This window comes from Toxotes jaculatrix, chromosome 16 (assembly GCF_017976425.1).
Source record: "Toxotes jaculatrix isolate fToxJac2 chromosome 16, fToxJac2.pri, whole genome shotgun sequence".
Lineage (NCBI taxonomy): Eukaryota > Metazoa > Chordata > Actinopteri > Toxotidae > Toxotes > Toxotes jaculatrix.
The window spans coordinates 20,443,659-20,465,662 of NC_054409.1; the positions used below are offsets into that span (position 1 = coordinate 20,443,659).

The 22,004-nt window shown below is 41.7% G+C and overlaps 4 protein-coding genes and 4 non-coding genes across 14 annotated transcripts; 2 read left to right on the forward strand and 6 right to left on the reverse strand.

Annotated features, from left to right (window-relative positions):
- Positions 1–19: 19 nt before the first annotated feature.
- surf6 (surfeit 6) lies at positions 20–2,840 on the reverse strand. The gene is made up of 4 exons (XM_041058404.1): positions 2,616–2,840; positions 1,845–2,054; positions 1,634–1,716; positions 20–1,331 (listed from the first exon to the last, which is right to left on the reverse strand). The coding sequence occupies exons 1-4, from the start codon at positions 2,704–2,706 to the stop codon at positions 654–656; spliced, it is 1,062 nt and encodes a 353-aa protein (XP_040914338.1). The 5' UTR covers positions 2,707–2,840; the 3' UTR covers positions 20–653.
- Positions 2,841–2,876: 36 nt separating this feature from the next.
- On the forward strand, positions 2,877–5,135 carry LOC121195144 (surfeit locus protein 1). The gene is made up of 9 exons (XM_041058405.1): positions 2,877–3,042; positions 3,150–3,216; positions 3,318–3,445; positions 3,530–3,612; positions 3,872–4,063; positions 4,144–4,216; positions 4,368–4,530; positions 4,660–4,741; positions 4,883–5,135. Exons 1-9 carry the CDS (start codon positions 2,980–2,982, stop codon positions 4,947–4,949), a joined length of 918 nt encoding a protein of 305 aa, XP_040914339.1. The 5' UTR covers positions 2,877–2,979; the 3' UTR covers positions 4,950–5,135.
- A 541-nt stretch (positions 5,136–5,676) lies between these two features.
- Positions 5,677–10,576, reverse strand: rpl7a (ribosomal protein L7a). Its single transcript, XM_041058393.1, has 8 exons — positions 10,277–10,576; positions 8,127–8,280; positions 7,784–7,933; positions 7,346–7,486; positions 6,800–6,879; positions 6,379–6,509; positions 5,918–5,987; positions 5,677–5,811 (listed from the first exon to the last, which is right to left on the reverse strand). Exons 1-8 carry the CDS (start codon positions 10,574–10,576, stop codon positions 5,707–5,709), a joined length of 1,131 nt encoding a protein of 376 aa, XP_040914327.1. The 3' UTR covers positions 5,677–5,706.
- On the reverse strand, positions 6,650–6,726 carry LOC121196251. Its single transcript, XR_005895722.1, has one exon. It is a non-coding gene; the product is annotated as a small nucleolar RNA SNORD36 (small nucleolar RNA).
- LOC121196252 lies at positions 6,956–7,028 on the reverse strand. The gene has a single exon (XR_005895723.1). It is a non-coding gene; the product is annotated as a small nucleolar RNA SNORD36 (small nucleolar RNA).
- On the reverse strand, positions 7,586–7,657 carry LOC121196254. Its single transcript, XR_005895725.1, has one exon. It is a non-coding gene; the product is annotated as a small nucleolar RNA SNORD24 (small nucleolar RNA).
- On the reverse strand, positions 8,006–8,078 carry LOC121196253. Its single transcript, XR_005895724.1, has one exon. It is a non-coding gene; the product is annotated as a small nucleolar RNA SNORD24 (small nucleolar RNA).
- On the forward strand, positions 10,362–21,818 carry usp20 (ubiquitin specific peptidase 20). 7 transcript variants are annotated; one of them, XM_041058961.1, is made up of 25 exons: positions 10,362–10,498; positions 10,820–10,927; positions 11,239–11,292; positions 11,686–11,748; positions 11,853–11,993; positions 12,162–12,264; positions 12,630–12,699; positions 12,814–12,927; positions 13,083–13,182; positions 13,989–14,502; positions 14,624–14,773; positions 15,015–15,127; positions 15,466–15,638; positions 17,077–17,171; positions 17,284–17,317; positions 17,403–17,448; positions 17,537–17,717; positions 17,819–17,945; positions 18,030–18,199; positions 18,847–18,928; positions 19,569–19,677; positions 19,773–19,875; positions 19,958–20,026; positions 20,120–20,288; positions 20,701–21,818. In XM_041058961.1, the coding sequence occupies exons 2-24, from the start codon at positions 10,850–10,852 to the stop codon at positions 20,275–20,277; spliced, it is 2,847 nt and encodes a 948-aa protein (XP_040914895.1). In that variant the 5' UTR covers positions 10,362–10,498; positions 10,820–10,849; the 3' UTR covers positions 20,278–20,288; positions 20,701–21,818. The 7 variants fall into 7 exon arrangements, 6 of the variants coding, with proteins under 6 accessions (XP_040914895.1, XP_040914893.1, XP_040914898.1 ...); XM_041058959.1 differs by having other exon boundaries at positions 10,365–10,498; positions 10,823–10,927; XM_041058964.1 differs by having other exon boundaries at positions 10,365–10,498; positions 10,823–10,927; positions 13,083–13,161.
- The last annotated feature ends 186 nt before the right edge of the window (positions 21,819–22,004 follow it).

Here is a 22,004-nt window from a genome sequence, read left to right on the forward strand (position 1 = left end):
CAAAAATCACTTCTCGCATTTTAAGGGGCTGCTCTTCCTTTTTAGGAAATAACATGCACTTGCTTTCTTCCTGACAGTTGTCGTTTTCTATTTCTTTGTAGTCATTTATTCCGTTTTTGTATCATTGTGGTTGGTTTTAGTCTCTTTGTGATAGTTTTGTGCTTGTTTGCAGTCAGTTTGTGTCTCTGTTTTGTTTTTAACTGACTTAGAAACAAGAAATGTTAGAAAGCACAGGCTGTGTCCCCTGTGCTGATAACACTTCTGTACCTTTAGGTAAGTAGGATTGTAGATGTAGGACTTTTATTAATTTTTAAGTTGAGTATTTTAACTTGGTAGGTTTGATACTTAAGTAAATGATCTGAAAACGTGCAGATTTTTTGTTGGCTTCAAACAGAGCTAACCGTTTCCAGTCAAATTAACCAGCTGCTCGCTGTGCGTTAGCTTCATATTTACAACAACTTAAAACTTGTGCTAAAACAGAAGTTCATCACGATGAAAGATGACATTTTATTGATCATAACACTCATTATTATTCCTATACAGGAAAGAAGGTACAACATGTGCACTTTCATATCATTTAATAAATCACAGACTGATTTACTTTATTTGACTCTGACACCATGTGAAACATTGTCCTTCAGCTACACTGCCCCTCACTTCAAGTCCTCAGGCAGCACTCTGCCTTTCTTCCGTGCCCTGTCCTTCTTCTTCTCTGTTTTGACCTGCCTGCGTTTCTGGATGTTCTTTCGTCTCTTGTCCTGCTGCTGCTGCATCTTCTCTAGGATGTTCTCGCTGCGCTTTTGCCAGTTCTTCTTCCTCTGAGCATGCCTCTTCTCCTTCTTCTTCAGCGAGGCGCGCAGCATGTCCTCGTCGTCTTTGATTTTGATGCCCTCTGCTTTATAAAGCAGGTTGGTCCATTTAATCTTCTCCTCCAGCTCGCGGGCCTTCCCCTCGTCTGTCTCCCTCAGCTTTTCCAGCTTTGCTTTCCGAGCTTCCACCCGACTGAGCAGCTGTTTGTAGTTCTTCCCTGTCAGCGGAGTTATCTGGCCCTTGATGCTGTTTTTCTTGTTCTTCTTTTTCTGCATTTTGTCTACATAGCACTCTTCCACTGTCTCCACCTTGTTGAAGACAATAGCAGTTTCATTTCTTTTGGTGGGAGCAGGGACATGCTGCTCTTCCTGTTTTATCTCCGGCAGCTGCTCCTTGCCACTCTTTTCTGCCAGTTTCTTCATCCGGAACTCCTTCTTCTTCCTCTTTTTGCGCTCCCGTTCCAGCTTTCGCTTTGCTCGCTTTGCCTGGACCGCATCTGATAGTGCATCCTTTGGAGGTCCCTGATAAAAGATGTTGCATGTGATTTCCCAGTCTCTACTTGTTTCTTATCAGCATGAGAAAGAGCACACAGACCCAGAAACCACACACATTTACATATAATCAATGAATGTTAAGAGTAAATATTTTCAACATTCAAATGAAACCTTTTAAGTCAATACTGACTCGTCTTGCTGGTTTTAAAACTATGAGTCCACTTGAGGAAACAGTGGGAGGAGTTTACTGCATCAGTACAACTGACATCATGTTGGAGTAGAATTAACCCTCCATGCAGTTTCCTGTCAAACCTTCAATAAATGCATACCTGCCCTCTGGACTCCTCGATCTTTTCATGCAGCCTCTTGCGTAGAACATCTACTGTCGAGAATCTGGACTGTACATTAACTCCTTTAAAAAAAAGAAAGGATAAAATGTGACTGTAGGAAATGTAAACGGGTTTCAACAATAAAAAGATAGGCAGTGATAAAAGGAAGTACAGAGTTGTATAACTGAACTTGGATACCCATTTTCTGTACCTTTAGTTGTCTGTGTTGTAGATCCATTTATGCTCTCAGATTTGAAGCCACTTGGTTTTGCCGGACTTTTCTGTGCTGCTGCAGAGAGTGAAGACTTCTGTTGGGGCTGTGGCGTCTTCTCATCGGTGCCTCCTTCTTTGAAATGTTTCTTTTTACACTTTTTCTTCTTCTTCTTTGGCGGAGCACTGTCACTTTTACCCTTGAAATGAGCTAACCACAGACACATAACTTTAGTAAAGTCATGCATTTCAATTATAACACATGCACCACATTTTAATCACAATTTCAATGTCAACTGGACCGCCAAAAGTTATCGGAGAAGAACTTCGACAAGATTAGTCAATGCCATCAAATTCAAAGCAAAAAAAGAGAACCAGAGGAAAACAAAACTTAATGGTAATGGTTTTATTTTGTTTCCTCATATACTAAGAACCAAAAGCCAATAACAGCTGATGGAAAAATTTCAGTCACAATTTCTCAGATTAATTAATTTTCTGAAGAAAGAACTAGTTAATTTATTAAACATTTAATCAGCCCTATTTCTGATATTTGTATCTTTGAATACACAGCATACATCAGAAAATCAGCTTTTCAAACAGCGTGGCGCCTCCTGTGGTCACTGCAGCAGAAGTAAGAGAGATTTGAAGAAACATACTGACTTTTAGTCGCTTTTCTTTACCCAAAAAGACATTAAAGGACACATTATTTTTCCCAGTTACAGTCACAGAAACGGTCACTGGTGATGAATAACAGGGTGTAAACAAACATTACCAAACGGTCTCTTCTTTGGCTCCCGGTCTCGCTGAGAAAACACCTGACTTGCGAGTTTCTGAATGTACGAGTCCTTGGAGGCGAGGTCCATGTCGTGTTAATGAACCGAGCTGTCAGCTGTAATCCAGCAAAGACAGACAAACAGACCAAGACGAGAATTTAAGGGTTTAAAAAACATTCAAATCAACACATCGCTGCACACACGTGGGTCAAACACAGCAGGGCGGGGCGTCGGAAAACAACCCGGAAGTTGTTACAGCAGAAACGGCCCCCCTCCGATCAGGAACATGTCAGTTATGTAGTCGGTCTATAGTCGGTCATCTCATCCACTTTTAGCGTTATTCCATTACTGCTTTGATTCAGCATGGCTTCTCTGAAATCAGTGCTGGCTTATTCCACCAGGTTGCTGTCCACGCTAAAAAAACAGGTGAGTTGTTTGTTGTAACTTTCAGATCTGCGTCTTTGCAGAGTTACGGTGTGAAAAGTCACTTCCATCCGCAGGTTCTAAGCTCAGCCGATTGTATGTAATTGCAGACTAATGCCATTTACATCAAGAGGACTTTCCTTCTCACCAGACCGCCGCTCTTCAAACGAGCAGACGGTAAATATGATGCTTATTGCAAATAATGGCGATGTGAAATTTAAATTCCTTCAAAAAAGTTTAGTCTACACATACTGTATTTGTGTTTTGTGAATTTGCAGGCAGGTTCATCAGCTTCGGGCGACAGTCCAGCTCTACAGCCGTCAAAACAGAGAAAGGAGAGGACTCTTTCCTCAAATGGTTCCTGCTGCTCATCCCTGCCACCACCTTTGGCCTTGGTACATGGCAGGTACGGCTTGTTTACTTTAGGTTATCAGTTTGTTTTTGTTGTTGTTGTTGTCTAATGGATGCGGATACTTTTGTTTCTGTGAAGGTGAAACGGCGTCAGTGGAAAATGCAGCTGATTGACGAGCTGACAAAACTCACCACTGCAGAACCCGTCCCTCTTCCTCTTGAGTAAGTACACGGTTGACACTAGAGCTGCAATAATTAATCTATAAGTTGATTAAAAGAAAATCTATATAAACTATTTTGGCAATATGTTTAGGTTTTGGACTGTTATTCAGACCAAATATAACATTTACTTACATCACCTTGTTCTGATGAGCACCCTGGAGCAATGCCTCCTCTGTGTTTTCCCCCCACCCACAATCCATGTCTATGTTGGCAATCAGTGAGTAGATTTGCTTGTGATTTTTTTCCCCCTGGATCCTAGTCCTGGTGAGCTGAACAGCCTAGAGTACAGAAGGGTGAGAGTGCGTGGACAGTACGACCACTCACAGGAGCTGTATATTCTGCCCCGCTCACCAGTGGACCCAGAGAAAGAGGCCAGAGAGGCGGGAAGGCTGTCTTCAAGTGGAGAGACCGGTGCGAATGTCATCACCCCATTCCACTGCACTGACCTCGGGTAAGAATCAGGATAAAACACCACTGGGTTAACCCTCTAGTTATAATAGTGTGGCTCATCTTTGCTACCCTCACTTACAGCATCACAATCCTGGTGAACAGAGGATACGTCCCAAAGCAGAAGATAAGACCAGAGACCAGGATGAAGGGACAGGTGAGTACTTTAGGAAGCCACAGGTGGATTAATCCATGTGTTTTTAGTTTGAAAAAACTTTTTTTTAACGGTGTCCCCACAAACTTTCATCCCTCATCCATTCTTAAAATTCTTCTCTTACTTAACGAAGTGTAATTATGCTTCTGTGCAGGTGGAAGGCGAGGTGGAGGTGGTCGGGGTAGTCAGGCTGACAGAGACTCGAAAACCCTTTGTTCCAAACAACGACGTGGAGAGAAACCGCTGGCATTACCGAGACCTGGAGGCCATGTCCCGTGTCACTGGAGCTGCACCCATCTTCATTGATGCTGACTTCAGTAATGTCTCATGATGATGATCTTTGATCCAGCTGCTTCATAATCAAGTTCCAGATGAAATATACAACTGGCTCATCATAAAGATTTATGTGGTATTATGGTGAAGGTAAATCTAAGTGTCTTGTGCAGGGAGCACCATTCCTGGTGGACCAATAGGTGGACAGACCAGAGTGACACTGAGGAATGAACACATGCAGTACATAGTTACATGGTAGGTGGACACTTTCCTTCTAAGCACACTTGGATGCTTTTATGCTATAAATAATTCTGTCAATATCCTGTTACTTGTGTTGATGTCTATTTTTACTGTACTACTGACATTTTTTTTCAATCGTCACTTTTTTTTTTTAAGGTATGGCTTGTGTGCGGCAACTTCCTACATGTGGTATGCCAAGTTCATCAAGAAGATTATGGTGTGATGTGATGAAATGCAGTGAAATTACACATGGAAAGTGTCTGAAATGTTGCATAGCAAGCCTCTGATACACCTGATTTAAACTGATTTTGATTCAGCTCCAGCCTGCTGCATACATTCACCGACAAATATGTAAATAGCTGTGGATTATTCTCCTGAAACGTGTATGAGAATAAATTATTAATAAATTCATTTTTCTCTTCCATTCTTTACATACGTTGCTGACTAGCTTTCCATAAACTGAACAGATCCCTTACAAGCAAAATAAAAATTACAAAAACAATACTAAATTTAAGCCAGTTGGTTTTAAGACTCATTAGGATCTGCCAGCAGATTCTGTCTTCAGTTCACTGAAATGACTGAAGTGTCATTTGACAACAATTTGAGCTGACTTCCAGCTGAGAAACTGTTCTATAGTCTGAAATTGTCCCAAACATCTCAAAATTTGTTTCAGATCCATCTTTCTTTTCAAATAAGTTTTAAACCCATTCATCCAGCATAGTGGTTTTACTTAAAGTTGTTTCTTCATAAAATGAAACACCATGCCGTTCCCTAATTTAGATAACACGCTTCCACACCTGAGGACTGCAGCTTACTTTCATATTTCAGAGTATTTTCTTGACATGAACAATGAATAATCTTGAAAATGAATCTATAGTTACAACGTGGTTCTGAAATACTATATATTTAGTTGTTACAATAACAATAAAATAACCCAAACAAACACTTTATTAGGACATACATTTTTTATTCCAAACAATTTAACCAAGCTTGGTGGCCAGTTCCTTGGCCTTTGCCTTCTCCAGCTTAGTGATGCGGGCTGTGGACTTGGGGCCCATGATGCCACCTCCCCAGTGACGACGGATCTGGAACACAAGTTTAAAAATGGTTATTAATGGTGCAGTTTGCTCACTGGTATGGTTAATTTCACTCATGGTGCTTGTACAGTTTAACAGAAAAAAGAATTCTTACCTCCTCGTATCTGTCATTGTAGTTGGTCTTGATGGCTTCCACAAGCTTGGCAAGTGCACCCTTATCCTCACTAGGAAAGAACAGACGTGGGATAAGAATAACATTAAGTAAATAACTGAATGTCTACTGGTTTCAAAAAGAGCAGAACTTTCCTCCTTGGATGTTCTGACCACTTTAATAAGATCAGTAAACTTAATCCTTTGCTTAGAGATTTGTGGCTGAGGTTGCTGCAGCACACACAATCCCAATACTGCATTCAGCCTCAGAACTTAGTAAAATTGCATACTATGTAAATCAGTGCCACAAACAGAAACTGCCCTATAAAACATGAACTCTATAGAGAGACAATTTCAGGCGAACTATTAAAAAGCTGCAGCTATATTTTAGCCAGTCAGGCATTCCTATGTTAATAATCAAGTCACACTTGTGCACAACACAACTCAGTTTATGTGCAAACTTACGGGTTAGTCTGTGTGAAGGCAACTGAAGTGCACGTCTTTCTGTGCACCAGTCTGCCCAGTCTAGCCTTGCCCTTGACAATGCAGTATGGGACGCCCATCTTGCGGCACAGAGCTGGCAGGAACACGACGAGCTACAGAAGAGGGGGAACCACAGAAAATTAGTCTTTCAGGAACACATTTAACATAAGCCGATCCAAGCAAAACAAATATTTCAGTCTGACCAAGAACTGTTCAGTGCTGTACTCGAAACATGTTCTCTTGGTCTGTGGTCACTGCTCAGGGTTAAAAAGCTCGTATGTTTTGATCCACACAGAGGATTCAGGTGAAGAAATTCAGACATCATTGCCGGTGACCACTTCCTAGACTGAACCCCCAACACAACAAGTTCAACTGCAGCCAATATAATGTGTGACAAACATACCTCAATTGGGTCCACATCGTGGGCAATGATGACCAGCTGGGCCTTCTTGCTCTCTACCAGGGAGGTGACAGTGTTCACACCTGTAGGAAAGTGGAAAATGACACTTAACTTCTCATCAGCAAACTCTCTGCCATGAAATATGTGGCCATTTTGGCCAATGCTCAGGGTTAAAAAGCTCAAAAACCATCAAGGCAAGTTTCAGGTGAAGAAATTCAGGTCATCACTGCATCCAGGCCACATTCGGTAAGACTGCACTAATATGTTCATTAGATGGCTCCTAATGATACTAATAAAATAACTTCAACACATAATCATAAACACCTAGGATGTTCAACACAGCCTAACAAAGCAGCTTCATATAAGATGATTCTACAGTCTCAATGAGGCTTTTAGTGGTAGACAAGAATATTTACTTTGAGTTGAGCTGCTTAGGCACATTTGTTACATAAACACTTGTGAATTTTAATCAAGTTCTACTGAAGTGTTACTGTCAAAACATTCTACAGCAGCTCAAATTAAACTTGTCAGTTCCTCTGTATACTTCACCTGCGCGGAGGACAGGGGGCCTCTTGGTTGGGGTATCTCCCTTTCCGGCGGCCTTCTGCTCAGCGCGGGCCAGCAGCCTCTGCCTCTTCTCCTGCTTGGTCTCTGGCCTGTACTTGTGGGCCAGCTTGAACAGCTGTGTGGCTGAGAAGAAAGAAAGTGCATTACAATTTGAATTCAATCATCAAATGTGGCTTTGAGCAGCTAGGTGCCAAGAAAGAAGTTAACAGTATTTCACGTGGCTTCATCAGTGGTCTTGGTGGGAAAGGTCAGCAAGGTTATTAAGATAAGAAATACTCTTTCACATCATTTGCAAAGCGACAGTAGTACTGTTAAGGATCCATAAATTATCCATGAAATGTGGCAGTTTTCTTTTCAGTCAGCCATGTAAAAAGCAGCACTTGGGTGCAACTCCTGTTGTCAAAGACTTTTCAAACTTACCAGTCTGGCGGTCCAGAGCCTGGGTGAACTGGTTGATTGCAGGGGGAACCTTCAGACGCTTGTAGAGGATGGAGCGCTGCCTCTGCAGGCGGATATAACGAGGCCATTTCACAAAGCGTGTCAGATCACGCTTTGGCTGTATGTCCTGGCCTGTGGTGAAAAAGAGAAAAAAAAGTTTAATATCCAACATCAAACTAAAACAACTTTTTTAAAAATCTAAAGTGCATCAGCGATCTTGGTGGGTAGTTGTCTTCAGTGTTGTTAAGATAGCAAATATTCTTTTACATCATCTGCACCATTACAATCACCACTTCTTCCAAAATGCCACCAAGGGGCTACTCACCAATGCCAAAGTTCTTTGGCCTCTTCTCAAAAAGGGGGTTCACTACTTTCTTGGCCTCATGTTTCTTGGCCACAGAAGGGGCAGGTGCCACCTTCTTCCCCTTAGCCTTCTTTCCCTTAGGCTGTAAAGAATAAGAAAATGGTGTTAGGACACACTAAAAGCTGTCGTTTAAAAGAAAAAAAAGTTGTGCTTTAAAACTCATAGCACAACCACTGTAGAGGCCAAAATGTTTAATGTATTCTCAGAGTAAGGCAGACTCATGAAGTTCTTAAATTGACACAACTAATGCTTGCACTTTTCCAAACTTCCAGCATGCCCCGGGCTTTAGCATCCATTGCTTTGCATGCTGATCAGCCACCTCAACGTCAATTACCAATTACTCTTTCCCAAAACAATTTCAAACGTACACCAAGCATTAATGTCTTAAAAGACGCGATGGTGCTACATGCTGTTAAGACAAACATTTGGGAGTGGAGCTCCAATACGTTAGCAAATAAGGCGAGTCAAATCCTCATGCTGGTCGGTCTACACTGCTGTTACTAGCATGCCATTCAATCGAGCTAAAGACGAAGCAACAAGCTCAGATGCTACCATTGTAGTGGTATTATTTACGAACTGAGATAATCTAAAAACTAGCAGCGAACAAACACCATAAACGGTGTATTACATCCGAGCTACGACTGCTAAGTGTAATGTTTCTATGAGCAGAGGCAATAGCAAGGCCCATTAACCTAACGCTACCGGCCAAACCAATCAGGAACACACTTGTATTCTCCTAAATAACCACAGAGTCCTATTGTAGTTCCACCGTTCACGTTATTAAATTAAGCTACCATATAACTAATAAAGTTAAGTTCAAACATATACGGAAAATGTATAAAAGAGAAGTGCTCCTGGAACGAAGCGTGTTCACCAACGTTAGCTTTAGCTCCTGACAGCACCCACAGGGAAACTCGTACCGGCTACACTTGCGTCAGTTAATCCAAGTTTTACCCCAAAACAGCACAACATCGGCAAACAATATCGACATTATATCCATAGATAGGCTTCGCAGATGGTATAGGTACATTTTTAAACATAAAACTAAGCTTGCAGGCAAGGATGCAGACAGATTAAACAGTCAGGATTATTCCTCAGGAGAAACAACTGTGTACCCACCATGTCGGTTCAGGCAGAAAGGAAGACCGAAGCATTCTGGGTAGCGTAAATACCGCGAGGCTTGCAGCGTGGTTACGTTGCCTCTCAAACACCGATCTGGAGTCAGGTGGCACAGTGACTCGCCTCCTCGAGCGTCATAGGTTTAAAAATTCAGATACTGACTCAGGATCAGTGTTACACACAGCATTAAGATTTTGTACGTCATACTCAATTGGAAAGTAGAGATTTTTAAAATTTTCATCACCTTAAAAAAAATACAATTACAATATATAAAAATTACAATAAAACAATATTATAGTATATTATTTTGTGGATCTTTTTAATAAACAGGAAACGTATTTTTTATGAATACTATTAGTGGAAAAAACTAATATTAATGAAAAAAACGTACATTAACTCAAGTAGCTATTGTACTTCATTTGAGTATGTCTAATTTATGCTACTTTATGCTTCTTCTCCGCTACATTAATTTGGCATTTATAGTTTCTTCTTGGATTATGTCTTTCCATTAAAAGTGTATTATAAGCTAAAAATAAAATGCATAGTTAAAGGCTGGGGTCCCTTGTTATTTTTAATTTCTCAAAAATTTTCAAATTTCTCAGATGTTTAATGTTATTTAATCAAATGTTCACTGATGTTTATAATATATTTTCATTGTAATTTAATAATAATTTCGTTGTTATACACGTTAGCATATTATCTGGTTATCTGGTCTCGTACGTCAATGACTTTTTGAGCTGCTGCCATTTCAGTATGCCCTGGACAGATGTGCACAGCTGTCCTTCACACGGCGGATTTGGGGACTCATTTGACCGACGTACAATGTTATGTCACTTCCGTAAACATCTATCTATCTATCATCGATCTATCGATCTATCAATCTATCGATCTATGACAAAGAGATATATGACTAAAAAGAATAAAATAAGAGAATAGGTTTACTCTTTTAATAGCAGTGGCCTGGATTTGTGAGGCTGACGTTGCCGTGTTGCCTCCTCCTCCTCCTCCTCCTCCAGCCCTGCGTCGTGCCGTGCCGGGCCGTGCTGTGGATGGGAGGGGGGGAGTTGTTTGGGGATGGTGGGCCAGGGTATCGCGTCTATCGGCTCGGCTCCTCGGTGTCTTGCTAGCTTACGATCCGTATCCAGTATGGGCTGTTTACGTGAGGAATGAAAACAAAAACACAGCGGTGATCGCCGTGGCAGCTGCTTCCTTTGGTAAATACGAGTCATTCGCAGCAGCGGCTGCTGACATCGCTGCAGTGAGATGATTTCTGAGCTTTCGCTGGTAAACATAAGGCCTTTACTTTGCACAGCTGTCAGATTCTGTGGGTAGATGTTTGAGAGGCTATTGTGAAAATATGTCTTCAACAATAATTTAGATGTCCAACTCATGTTTGCGCTACAGATATTGAGTGCATGTGATTTCTGTTGGTGCCGCTTATATTTTCGTGTTGGAAATCATACAGCTAGCTTTCGCTATAACACCTTGTCATCTATAATTTCTTCAGTGTTGTTATCACTGCCCTGTCAAATTAGCAGACGTCCCCCTGAAGATACTGAGTAGCTATGGCTGAGCAGGACATTTGCCCCCACCTGGACTCCATAGGAGAGGTAACCAAAGAGGACCTCCTCCAGAAATCCAAGGTGGGTTTTCCCTCATTTACAGTAAACGTTCTGCACAATGTCAAAGATGCCCGGTGCAGGTCGACAGCTGTGTGTGCCATCCATGGCCTGCACACCTCTAAAGGCTGTTAAATGATTGATGTAGCAGCCTTTTGCCCATCAGTCCTCACGGTGATAATACCCTTACCAGCTAGAGTAAATGGAAGCTCTGTCATAATGTCTTTGTTTATTTATATACATCCTGGCTTATGAGTGATCACTGTGTGTGTGTGTGCATATATAACCGTTGTGTTCTATTCTTTTCTATTCATGTTCTCTTCCTGTTGCTGCAGGGAACATGTCAGTCATGTGGAGCAGGTGGCCCAAACCTGTGGGCCTGTCTGCAGGTAAAGTGGGGGCTTGAATCCTTTTCTACATGTTTAGATTTTTTTGGGTCAATTCAAAGGTAATTACCGGTTTAGCTTGTGCACCTCGTTCCATAAATGATGACTGCTGCAAGTGCAACCACTGCTGCACTTGAAATCATTTGAGATAAGAAGGCTAGATGAATGCTTAATAATTAATGATCATGTGGGACATAAATGTAATTATAAATGCAACTGTTCTCACACTTGCACGTGCACAATATGTGCAAGGATTCTGAATGGCATTTGACATTTTGGCATTACTTTTATCTACAGATGTCAGTTCAGAGAGACAGAACATTTTGTCTTTACAAGACAGGAAACTCCATTCAAAGGCCATGAGATCCCATCTAACACAGTGTTTCTGCTCTGTAGAATGATTGCCCATACGTTGGTTGTGGAGAGTCCTACTCTGACCACAGTACCCTGCATGCTCAGGTAAAACACAGAAAACACCTGCCAGCTTTTGTGCTGCTTGTCAGTGTGTAATAATTTCGAAAGAGTCCACTGAATAATTGTGTGTGTGTGTATGTTTCTTTCAGGCTAAAAAGCACAACCTGACTGTGAACCTGACAACGTTCAGGATCTGGTGTTATGTGTGTGAGCGGGAGGTGTTTCTGGAGCACAGGCCTGCCCTGGTGCCTGTACCTGCTGCTCCCCACCACTGCAAAGCTGCAGAGCAGGTACGACTCTGCTCTAACAAGGTCACATCTCCTCATTGCTTTCTCTCCTTTCCTGCTTGATGGATTTACATAGAAAAAAATTATAAGAGCAAGTGATGCTATTTAAAAATTACACAGCCCGTTTCTTACTCATTTCGTATTTATACCATCTATTAATCATTTTTCCAGGAAGCAGCTCCTCAGCCATTAGGTCACCCACTGAAAGCTGTACCAATTGCTGTGGCAGAGGAAGAAGGTTCAGAGTCAGAGGAGGATGAGCTTAAACCCAGAGGTACACCAAATCTGTTGTCAACATTTCTCCTCCTAAACAACAGTTCACCCGAAGCCTGTAAAATCAGATTCATTCAGTCAGACTGTCATCTTGTCAACAGGGCAAAAAAAAATCTGTAAGAAAAAAAGTGTTCACATCATTAGGTCATAGCTGCTATATTTAATAGATTTATTGCTTTAAAGGCTAAGAATAGTTACCGGCCCCTTTTTCTTTAAATCCACACTAGAAGTGATAATTAACCCTTGCTGGTGTCGCCTCTGTTCTAAGAATTTGAGGTTAATGACTAAATTGCTTAGTTCAAACACTGTGGCACTTTCTGAGAAGACGAAAAGCTACACGGCTCTTGTTTTTACTGTTGTTTGTAGGCTTGACAGGAATGAAAAACATTGGAAACTCATGCTACATGAATGCAGCTCTTCAAGCCCTGTCCAACTGGTGAGGTCACTTCCTCTGATTACTTTTCTCCTTTTCTGTGTTTATGTATGAATTTTCCTTTATAGCAGATGAACAATAATTTGATGTATTTTTGTTCTCTCTTGTCCTCACCAGTCCTCCTCTCACTCAGTTCTTCCTGGACTGCAGTGGATTGGTCCGGACTGATAAGAAGCCTGCTCTCTGTAAGAGCTACCAGAAACTCATCTCAGAACTCTGGCATAAAAAACGGTAATAAACACATACAGTTAAAGTGACATAAAACTGCTTGAGAAAACATTTTTAAGTGACAGAACTACAGCTATTCAGTTTGCATCATTTTAGACTATTTATCTACTATGAAATTATCTTTAATATAATGTGTCTCATGGTTGCTACCCTCGCAGGCCCAGCTATGTTGTCCCTACCAGCCTGTCTCATGGCATCAAACTAGTAAACCCCATGTTTCGTGGTTACGCTCAGCAGGTAGGGGCAAGTACCCAGCAGGTAACTACACCTGGCATCACTCAACAGCTTGACTCTGCCTTGTCTTTTGTTTTTAAACTGTAAACCCCTGTGTTCTCACACTTTCCCTGAGCTGACTTTAATTTTTGTTTATTTATTAAGAACTGCATTTGTTCTCCCAAAGGTTTGACCTGAGTTGTTTTCTTGTTTGCATGTTTTAAGGGATGGCTGAATCAGCTCCGGGCTAATTTTACTGTTTTTCTTAAATTCCCCAGAAACAGTCAAAGTGGTATCAATCATCTCATCGAACTCTTGGCGAGGAAGCACATAACTCTATTTCTCAAAATGCTGAATTATTCTCTTAAGAGAGGCTACCAGATCTGATATAAACCCAGTCCTTGAACTAAGACAGGCTAAGCTTATATGTCATTTATTTAAACTGCATTTATGCAGAATGCTATGTGTTCACTTTGACTCTGAGTAAGACAGAAAAATAGTAAAATCAGCCCCAACACTGAAATATCCCTTGAAATACACACAAGTAATTTTGATACTGTGTAAGAAAAAAAGCTAAGATTCCACACAATGAATTTTTTTGGAATCCAGTTTTCAAATTTGATTCAGGCAAAGTGCATGTTTTATTAGAAGTGTCTCCCCTGGTTTTGTCTTGATTATACTTGCCACAGAAAAGTGTGAAGAGTTTTTAAACAGTAATGAGTTTTGCCTGCCCCCTTCTGTTACCAATACACAAAATGCTTTCTTGTTACAGACAAGACACATACCATTATTCACATATTTCTCTTTCCACCTTCTTGTTATGAAATAGTCAAGCGCTTTTCTTGCTACAGGACACTCAGGAGTTCCTGCGCTGTTTGATGGACCAGTTACATGAGGAGCTGAAGGAACCGCTGACAGAGTCCAGCATGAGTGGGGAGGGAAGTGACGGGGAGGAGAGAAGGGATGGCGACCGCTCCCCTTCTGAGGATGAATTCCTGTCCTGTGACTCTGGCTCCAGCAGTGACCGGGGGGAGGGAGGAGGTGCGGGTGACGGTGAGCTGCTCATGCAGGATGAGTGTGATGGGGTCAGGTCACCAGCAGTGGGGATGGTGGATGTCAGTCCTACAGGGGTGATCTCGGAGAAGGAGAGGCTGAAGGAACGAAGGGTGTCCGGTTCATCCCTCCGTGGTGGCTCGCAAGAGATGGATGAAGATGCTGATGTGGATACAGCAGCTGAGGAGGAAGCTCCTGAGAGGGCAGAGGAAGAGGAGTTAACACCAACTCCAGACACTGAGGTCCAAAACCAAGAGAACAACCAGACATCTAATACTGGGCAAGGGCAAGGCCAGAGCAACAACACTTCAGGTATAAGATCAGTGGGATTATAAAAATACTTTCTCAGATGATTTACAAAACCATTTAAAAGCCATTTTAAAAATGGATCTTGATATTACATATTATATTCATATGACAATCTGTTTTCTAGAGCCAGACAATGAAGCATCAATGACCCAGCCTCAGTCCACTCCCTGCAGTCCTGTGCGAACCCTTCAGGAGCTGCATCCCAAACTGTCCTCCAGTCCACCTCGGTCCAGCCCACTTCGATCTGCAGGACCTGCGTACTCATTCAAAAAAGGTGAGGAGACGTTGTGGGGTTTGATAGATAAGCCTCTGTCTTGAATATGTACATTTGCATTCACATGTATGAAGAAGTCAAGGCACCAAATGTGGTACCTTTTGAATTTGACGTAGAATTCAAAGTTGTAGTCCTTTGCCACAACCACAGTTGTATATTACATAGTAATAATATATACAGGACATTCTGTTGCTTGCTTGTTTGTCCTCTAAAATCCTCTTTGTGGTCGTGTGTCTTCCAGCTCAGCTGCTGCTCAGTGCCAGGAAGAAGAAACAGTCCCACTATCGCAGTGTGATCTCTGACATCTTCGATGGCTCTATTCTCAGTCTGGTCCAGTGTTTGACCTGTGACAGGGTGAGCTGTGCTTCACACGTTTAAACACCAGGGGAAGCTGCTTACATGTTCAGTCAGAAATCACAGTCTATTACAAAATAAACAACAAGATCTTTTCTTGCGTGGTATTTGGAGAAAAGTATGATATGCGTAATTGTTCCATTTCAGTATTAGTATTTAAAGTGAATGAGTGATATGTGTATAATTATATTTTACAAACATGGATTATTCATCCAAAATCACTCATCCACTGCATAGTAATTTGTTTAGATTGGTATTTGTTGCACAACTATTACAGATTATATTCAGTTTTACTCTTACTAACTGGAACATAAATCAGTTCTCTGGACGTGCCGCAGGTCTCGAACACAGTGGAAACCTTCCAAGACTTGTCCCTCCCAATTCCCGGTAAAGAGGACTTAGCCAAGCTTCACTCCTCCATCCATCAAAACCTTCCAGTCAAGACAGGCGTGTGTCCTGATACATACGGCTCGCAGGGCTGGATCTCCTACATCATGGACTCCATACGCCGGTCAGTGGACCACATTTACCACTGTTACGGTTGAGGAAGAAGTCAGCGTGAGAAACCATAAGAATTCAAAGAATCTCACTGTATATCAACATGCAGATGTAATCTATACGATTCAGTGAGGTGTGAATCTGGTTAGGGGTTTTGTTTTGACTCAGTTAAACATGGTGTGAGTGAGAGGTGCACAGTTTTTACAGGTGAGGCAAGTGGAATCTTGACTCTTTATAAGGCTATATTTGGATGTGGAGACTACACTAATAACCACAGAAGCTGCTACGGATGATGCATGTGAGGGCATGTGGATCCGTCAGTGCATGTGTGCTTGAATTTTTTGCTGCACCTCTTCTTCTGCACTTCTTCTGCATTTGGCAAATGAAAACTATAAAGTCAGATGTCTTTTCATAAACCAGCCTGGTCTCTGGCTTGTGTTGTAAGGTAAAGTGGCACATGGTGGCACTTTGCTATTCACAGGAAGCAGGGAGATTGTCAGAGCTGACTCACTTCAATGATGTGTGACCTTCCTTTGAATATACTGACAGTCGTATTACTATAGAGAAAGAGACCCAATTTGCAGTTACCAGACCTGCATCATGAAATGAGAGCTGATAACATTTTTTTTTTTTGGTTCATGCTGTGAGGGGGACCGGAGGACGTCTGTGAGTCAGTCCAGGACTGATTGGTCGGAGAGATTATGTAGACTGAGGAGGGCCCTGGAATGCTTGATCCAGTGCTCCTGGACAGGATTTGAGTGCTGAGCCATCACATAACCCAGCAGGAGTGATGTTGCATTTTAAAAGGCTGTAGTGGGTTTTAACAGTAAAGTAGCAGTAAGTGTAGTAGTTGTCTGTGTAAGCGAAGCAGTGGGATTCCTGGGATTTTCCCAGTTTATGCTTCTACTTAGAAGCAGTTAACTGATTCTGAGAAACTGCTTCTGGAATCACTGCCTTTGCCAGGTGCATTTGCACATACCTGGACATCATCTTAGATGTCAGGATGCAGAGACAAGCTTTGGCATGTTATTTATTCAACATTTCCCAGATATCACAACCATCATCGTCATAACAGTGTAGTTCCACAACTCATGGGTAATGTGGGCTGTTTATGGTCTTTAAAGCTGCTCTAATCAATAATTTTATATCAACAGTGGATAAAATATCTATGTGTAATGTGAAAGAGGTTGCTCTTAATGACAAACCTACAGAGAGCTATTACCAGCCTCTGCAGCTGTCCTCAGCTCTACATTTTATAGTGCCTTTGAGCTTTTGGTTTTCCGACTTTTCTGTTTTGTATCAGTCTGACTGTTCTCATCAGCAACCTTTTCATCCGTAGCAGATACTCTTGCTCCAGGCAGCATTATTTTTGAGGTCATTTAATCCTCCTAAGTTATATGGCAGGATGTTATTGCTATGATTACATCTGTTTGTGTTGTGTCTTTGCACAGGTTTGTAGTCTCATGCATCCCCAGTTGGTTCTGGGGGCCCATGGTAACACTAGAGGACTGCCTCGCTGCCTTCTTTGCTGCAGATGAACTCAAAGGTAAACATTACTGTAACGTGCTGTTCTGTCATAGCACATCATTTTCAAATGGTCCAGTGTAGATGAGGAAAATTCATGTCAGACTTTATATTTACATTCATTCTTTTCTCAGGGGACAATATGTACAGCTGTGAGAGATGTAAAAAGTGAGTATGTATTGTAAATCCACGCACAGACATTCACCTTAAACAAGGATATTTTCATTTTTACACCATATATTGTTTTCTGCAGGTTGAGAAATGGTGTCAAATATTGCAAAGTGCTTCGACTTCCAGAGGTATGATCGTATGCTGCAGATACCATGTTTAGTTTCAGTTGTGGTTGAAGTATTCTTGACTGTTTTCGCTCCCACACATTTTGTTTAGATTTTGTGCATTCATCTGAAACGCTTCCGCCACGAAGTCATGTATTCGTTCAAGATTAGCAGTCACGTATCCTTCCCATTGGAGGGCCTCGACATGCGACCTTTCCTGGCTAAAGAAAGTCCATCGCAAGTCACCACCTACGATCTGCTGTCAGTCATTTGTCACCATGGCACAGCAGGAAGTACGAGTAACTTCATTTCCTACAGATAAGGGCACCTTCTGTTCAACTTTATCTGTGTGGGATCTTTTTTTAACACTTTTTTCTCTCCCTTGGCACTGCAGGCGGGCACTACATAGCTTACTGTCAGAATGTGATCAATGGCCAGTGGTATGAGTTTGATGATCAGTATGTCACAGAGGTCCATGAGACGGTGGTACAGAATGCAGAGGCCTATGTGTTGTTCTATAGGTGAGCATGGGGCGACCCTGTAGCATCAAACATTTATTCTGAATCTACACGGATTCATGAAGCATTTTTCTTGGACTTGTGCAGGAAAAGCAGTGAGGAGTCAGTGAGAGAGAGGCAGAAGGTGGTGGCTCTGGCCAATATGAAAGAGCCCAGCCTGCTGCAGTTTTACATTTCCAGAGAATGGCTCAACAAGTTCAACACCTTCGCCGAACCAGGCCCCATCAGCAACCACACATTCCTCTGTCAGCATGGAGGTATCTGGTATATTGTGTTTTTTTTTTTTTGATTAAAACTTTTCTTGCATCTGGCATCATCCTGCCTTACCACACTTACTTTGCATTCTTCTTTAACGGGAAACTCCGCTGATTGTATGTGTAAAGGTCAGGTTTTTAGTCATGGAGAGTACAGCTCACCCTGTGAAAACTGTTGTGTATCTAGACTTGATAAAGCTAGACTTGACATAACTCTGGCAACAGTTACTTTAGGTGCTTAGGTGCAGAACTGCAAGCTTTCAGAACAAAATAATACATTTCAGTCATCCTCAGATCCACAGATTCTGTTGATATCTTCTGCACAGATTCATTTTGCAAAACATTTACATCTGCTGAAGGATGGAGGACAGTGCTGAGGGGAGGTTGCTGGCCTCTCTAGACTTTTGAGCTCCCAAGACTGATAATTTTTGTCCTGAAGCCAAAAAAGCACTAATCTGTTTTGTTCCCACGATATTCCTAACCAAAATTACTTCTTAACTGGATGTCTTTGTTGGATTTGGCAGGTCAGCAGGAATGAGGATGGGGATTTTTGTGTAGAAGGAGTACTTGTTCCTTCTGGTTTCTATTAAAGACCAGAAAACTTCTTACATTTTATCCTTTAACTCTTAACGTATTTTATCTGTGTGCAGGGATCCCTCCTAATAAATACCACTACATCGATGACCTGGTTGTGATAGTTCCCCAGAATGTTTGGGAGTACCTTTACAACAGGTAAATACGCAGCACGCTACCATTGTACTACCATTGTGCATGAAGGCATTCAGTAAGTTCAGTGGAAAAGGAAACTCAAAACCAAACAAGGCAGCTTTATCAGCAGAATCATGTCTGTACTGATGACTGAGCATTATTTGCCTTTCTCTGAGTCTACAATTTTCCATTGCTTAAAACTTGGGTGTTCTGTATTAGATATTATTTAAAATATTTTACATTTGACTTTATTCCATTTATTTAATGATTTAAAATGGAGAGAAACAGTTGACACATGATAAAGGTACAGGGACTCCAAACTAAGGAGTTCATCTCCATTTATTCACCCTTTAACCCACTTAGGCTTCACTGGTACAGTGTTCAAGTTCTCTGGTTGATTTGAAAAATATCAGCTGATCAACTTCCTTTTGGTAAATGCGAAGTTGGCTGATGTGAGAGTTTCTTGTTGGCTCTGATATCCACCCACCACCACGATGCCATAGATTGCGGAGGTGTGTAAACCAGTGCTGTGCTTGCAGTCACACAGTTCAGGGCAGAAAGCAGCAACGTCTGCCACAGTTTGTTTACATCTGACAAATAATTAAAGAAGTCTGATTTTATCTTGTAGTGCCTTTCTGTGAAATGTTGGTGTCTCTGCCCTCAGTTTTGGAGGCGGCCCTGCAGTCAACCATCTGTATATGTGTGCCATCTGCCAGGTGGAGATTGAGGCTCTGGCTAAACGCAGGAAAATTGAAATAGACACTTTCATTAAGGTAAAAGCTTGTATTCTGCAGGGGTTTGCCTATCTGTAAATATGTCTTTATGCTTTGTGTTGGATATTGAATGAGCGGTTTTCTCTTGTCTGTAGCTGAACAAACAGTTTCAGGCTGAAGAGGCTCCAACGGTGATCCTGTGTATCAGCATGCAGTGGTTCAGGGAGTGGGAGAGCTTTGTGAAGGGCAAAGACAATGGTGTGACCCTGCAGTTAGACAAATACAGCAGTTGTTCATCTCTCTGTCTTTTAAAACTAAATGTTGTGATGTGTTTCCTCAGAGCCACCTGGTCCCATCGACAACAGCAAAATTGGTGTCATGAAAGGAGGGCACATACAACTCAAGCAAGGTAAACATCAGCGCTGGTCGAGAAGGAAGTAAAGGTGGAAATGAAGAAAACAGGTGGTCGATAAAAGTTTTTAATGCATGTTTCTTCCCTCAGGTGCAGACTATGGTCAGATCTCAGAGGAGACATGGCAGTACTTGCTGGGTATTTATGGCGGAGGCCCTGAGATTGCAGTGAGACAGACCGTGGCCCCGGCTGACCCCGACAGCCTCCACGGAGAGAGGAAAATCGAGGCAGAGACCAGAGCACTTTGAGATGAAGAGAGGTTGGACACTTTTCTTATTGGAAAACACTGCTCATTGCTTGAATAGCGTTCAATCACAGTAATCCCCCATAAGAACTTACATCCCCCTGCATATACACAGACTTGCATACAGTCACATGTTTGAATATACTTTGGATGATGTGTAACAGTTTACTGGAAGCCCTAGTCTTGGAGCTTGTAGCTGGTCTTGGAACATGTATTATTTCCACCGACTTTGTTTACGTCAGCCACATGAGCTCATGAATTCCTTCTGGCCAGCAGAGAGCAAGATATCTCCACATCTGGCCAAGAATAATGGAGGAGGCACATCCAGCTTATAAAAAGCTGTAAATTTAATCCAGACAGTTTGAGCTGAGGGGCCATTAGGAGTCCATTTGTTCCCAACTTGTTTCTCAACTTTCATTATCCCCAGGTCTCCTGATTTCCTTTTCCACTCCCGCCCTCACGAGAAGCTGAGGAATTTGCACCTTGGTGAAGAAGCATCGTTGTGAGCACTTTGTAAATGTAGCAACATATTATGCTGAAGCCGTGTCGCAAGAAGGTGAAACGGTACTTAAATATCACATAGATTATTTATTGGGTAACTCCGATCCTCAGTGTTAAGGTGTAAAAAAATAAGACGTCATGTCACATCTCTGGAGCTGTTTTTGGTAGCTATGGTGTTTCAGTGGCTGCTGTAGTGACTAGGTGTCATATACTGCTAAGCTGGCTGTGGCAGGCAGACGGCTGCTGGTGTCATGAACCAGGATGCTGAGGAGGACTGAACTACAGCGTGTGATGTTTGGTTTTATGACTTTTCTTCTTCATTGGAAGCGACAACCGAGAGACATTAACACAGTATCTGTTGTTTGCCTGTTTACTAGTTACATAGCAACAAACTCAGACATCAAGTGAGAGATATTGCATAAATCATACTCTTGCACCTCCAACCTTAAATGCGCATACACTGAGCCCTCAGGAATGAAAGACTTTTGTTTGTCAGTGAAATGATCAGATTAATGAATTCTATGAAAAAATACCACAAAACATGCATGTGTGGGTTCTAAAAGACCATATTAAGGGTTATTTGTATTTTAACAGCTTCAAAATGCATGCAACTGCAGTTCCTTTTTTTTGGACCTGTAAAGACATTTCCCTGGCAGAGTGAAATGGCATTTGTTTGCTCAGAAAATAACAAATTTATAGGATTATGGAAATACTGACTCACCACTATTCAGTTTATGCCAGTACTATCCTGAAAACCTTCATACAAAAATAGGCATATGGTCATATACATGTAGATATATGGGTAAAGTTTTAAATAGAGCAGAGAGGGGAGGGAAGTCGGAAGACAATTATGTATACGGTGCAATAATGGTAAATTTGCAGAGTAAGAAGACAAACTTTTCCTCATAATAGTTTACATAGTGTAATTCTTATGAGACATCACAGTGTGAATTACCTCATAGTCTGTTCTTAGATGATATAATTTCTAATAGACCAATAATGCAGTGTCAGTTCAAACCAAGAGAGGGCAGTAGTCAATGATTTTTTTTCCCATCGACCCATTACAGCAATAAGGTCATTTATGATACTATTTTATTGGTCAAATGTATTTACTTATTTGTGCACTGTATCTTAACTGTGCGGGTTTCGTTATCAGGTCATCAGAAAAATGAAGCTGTACCACATGGTGGGAATTGTGCACCAGGAGGTATTTGCTTGTATAAATATCTG

Bases quoted from the DNA above. Each gene is read 5' to 3' on its own strand.
- surf6 (XM_041058404.1), bottom strand. From the start codon at position 2,706: ATGGACCTCGCCTCCAAGGACTCGTACATTCAGAAACTCGCAAGTCAG. The intron at 1,717-1,844 runs GTACAGAAAATG...TTTTTTTTAAAG, and splicing joins TACAACACAGACAACTAAAG to GAGTTAATGTACAGTCCAGA. The intron at 1,332-1,633 runs GTATGCATTTAT...ATCTTTTATCAG, and splicing joins TCGAGGAGTCCAGAGGGCAG to GGACCTCCAAAGGATGCACT.
- rpl7a (XM_041058393.1), bottom strand. From the start codon at position 10,576: ATGTTTACCAGCGAAAGCTCAGAAATCATCTCACTGCAGCGATGTCAG. The intron at 7,487-7,783 runs GTAAGTTTGAAA...CTTTCTTCTCAG, and splicing joins GGCTCTGGACCGCCAGACTG to CCACACAGCTGTTCAAGCTG. The intron at 5,812-5,917 runs GTAAGAATTCTT...CTTGTGTTCCAG, and splicing joins ACAATGACAGATACGAGGAG to ATCCGTCGTCACTGGGGAGG.
- usp20 (XM_041058961.1), top strand. From the start codon at position 10,850: ATGGCTGAGCAGGACATTTGCCCCCACCTGGACTCCATAGGAGAGGTA. The intron at 10,928-11,238 runs GTGGGTTTTCCC...CTGTTGCTGCAG, and splicing joins ACCTCCTCCAGAAATCCAAG to GGAACATGTCAGTCATGTGG. The intron at 17,946-18,029 runs GTGAGCATGGGG...GGACTTGTGCAG, and splicing joins GCCTATGTGTTGTTCTATAG to GAAAAGCAGTGAGGAGTCAG.
- LOC121195144 (XM_041058405.1), top strand. From the start codon at position 2,980: ATGGCTTCTCTGAAATCAGTGCTGGCTTATTCCACCAGGTTGCTGTCC. The intron at 4,217-4,367 runs GTGAGTACTTTA...GCTTCTGTGCAG, and splicing joins AGACCAGGATGAAGGGACAG to GTGGAAGGCGAGGTGGAGGT. The intron at 4,742-4,882 runs GTAGGTGGACAC...TTTTTTTTTAAG, and splicing joins ATGCAGTACATAGTTACATG to GTATGGCTTGTGTGCGGCAA.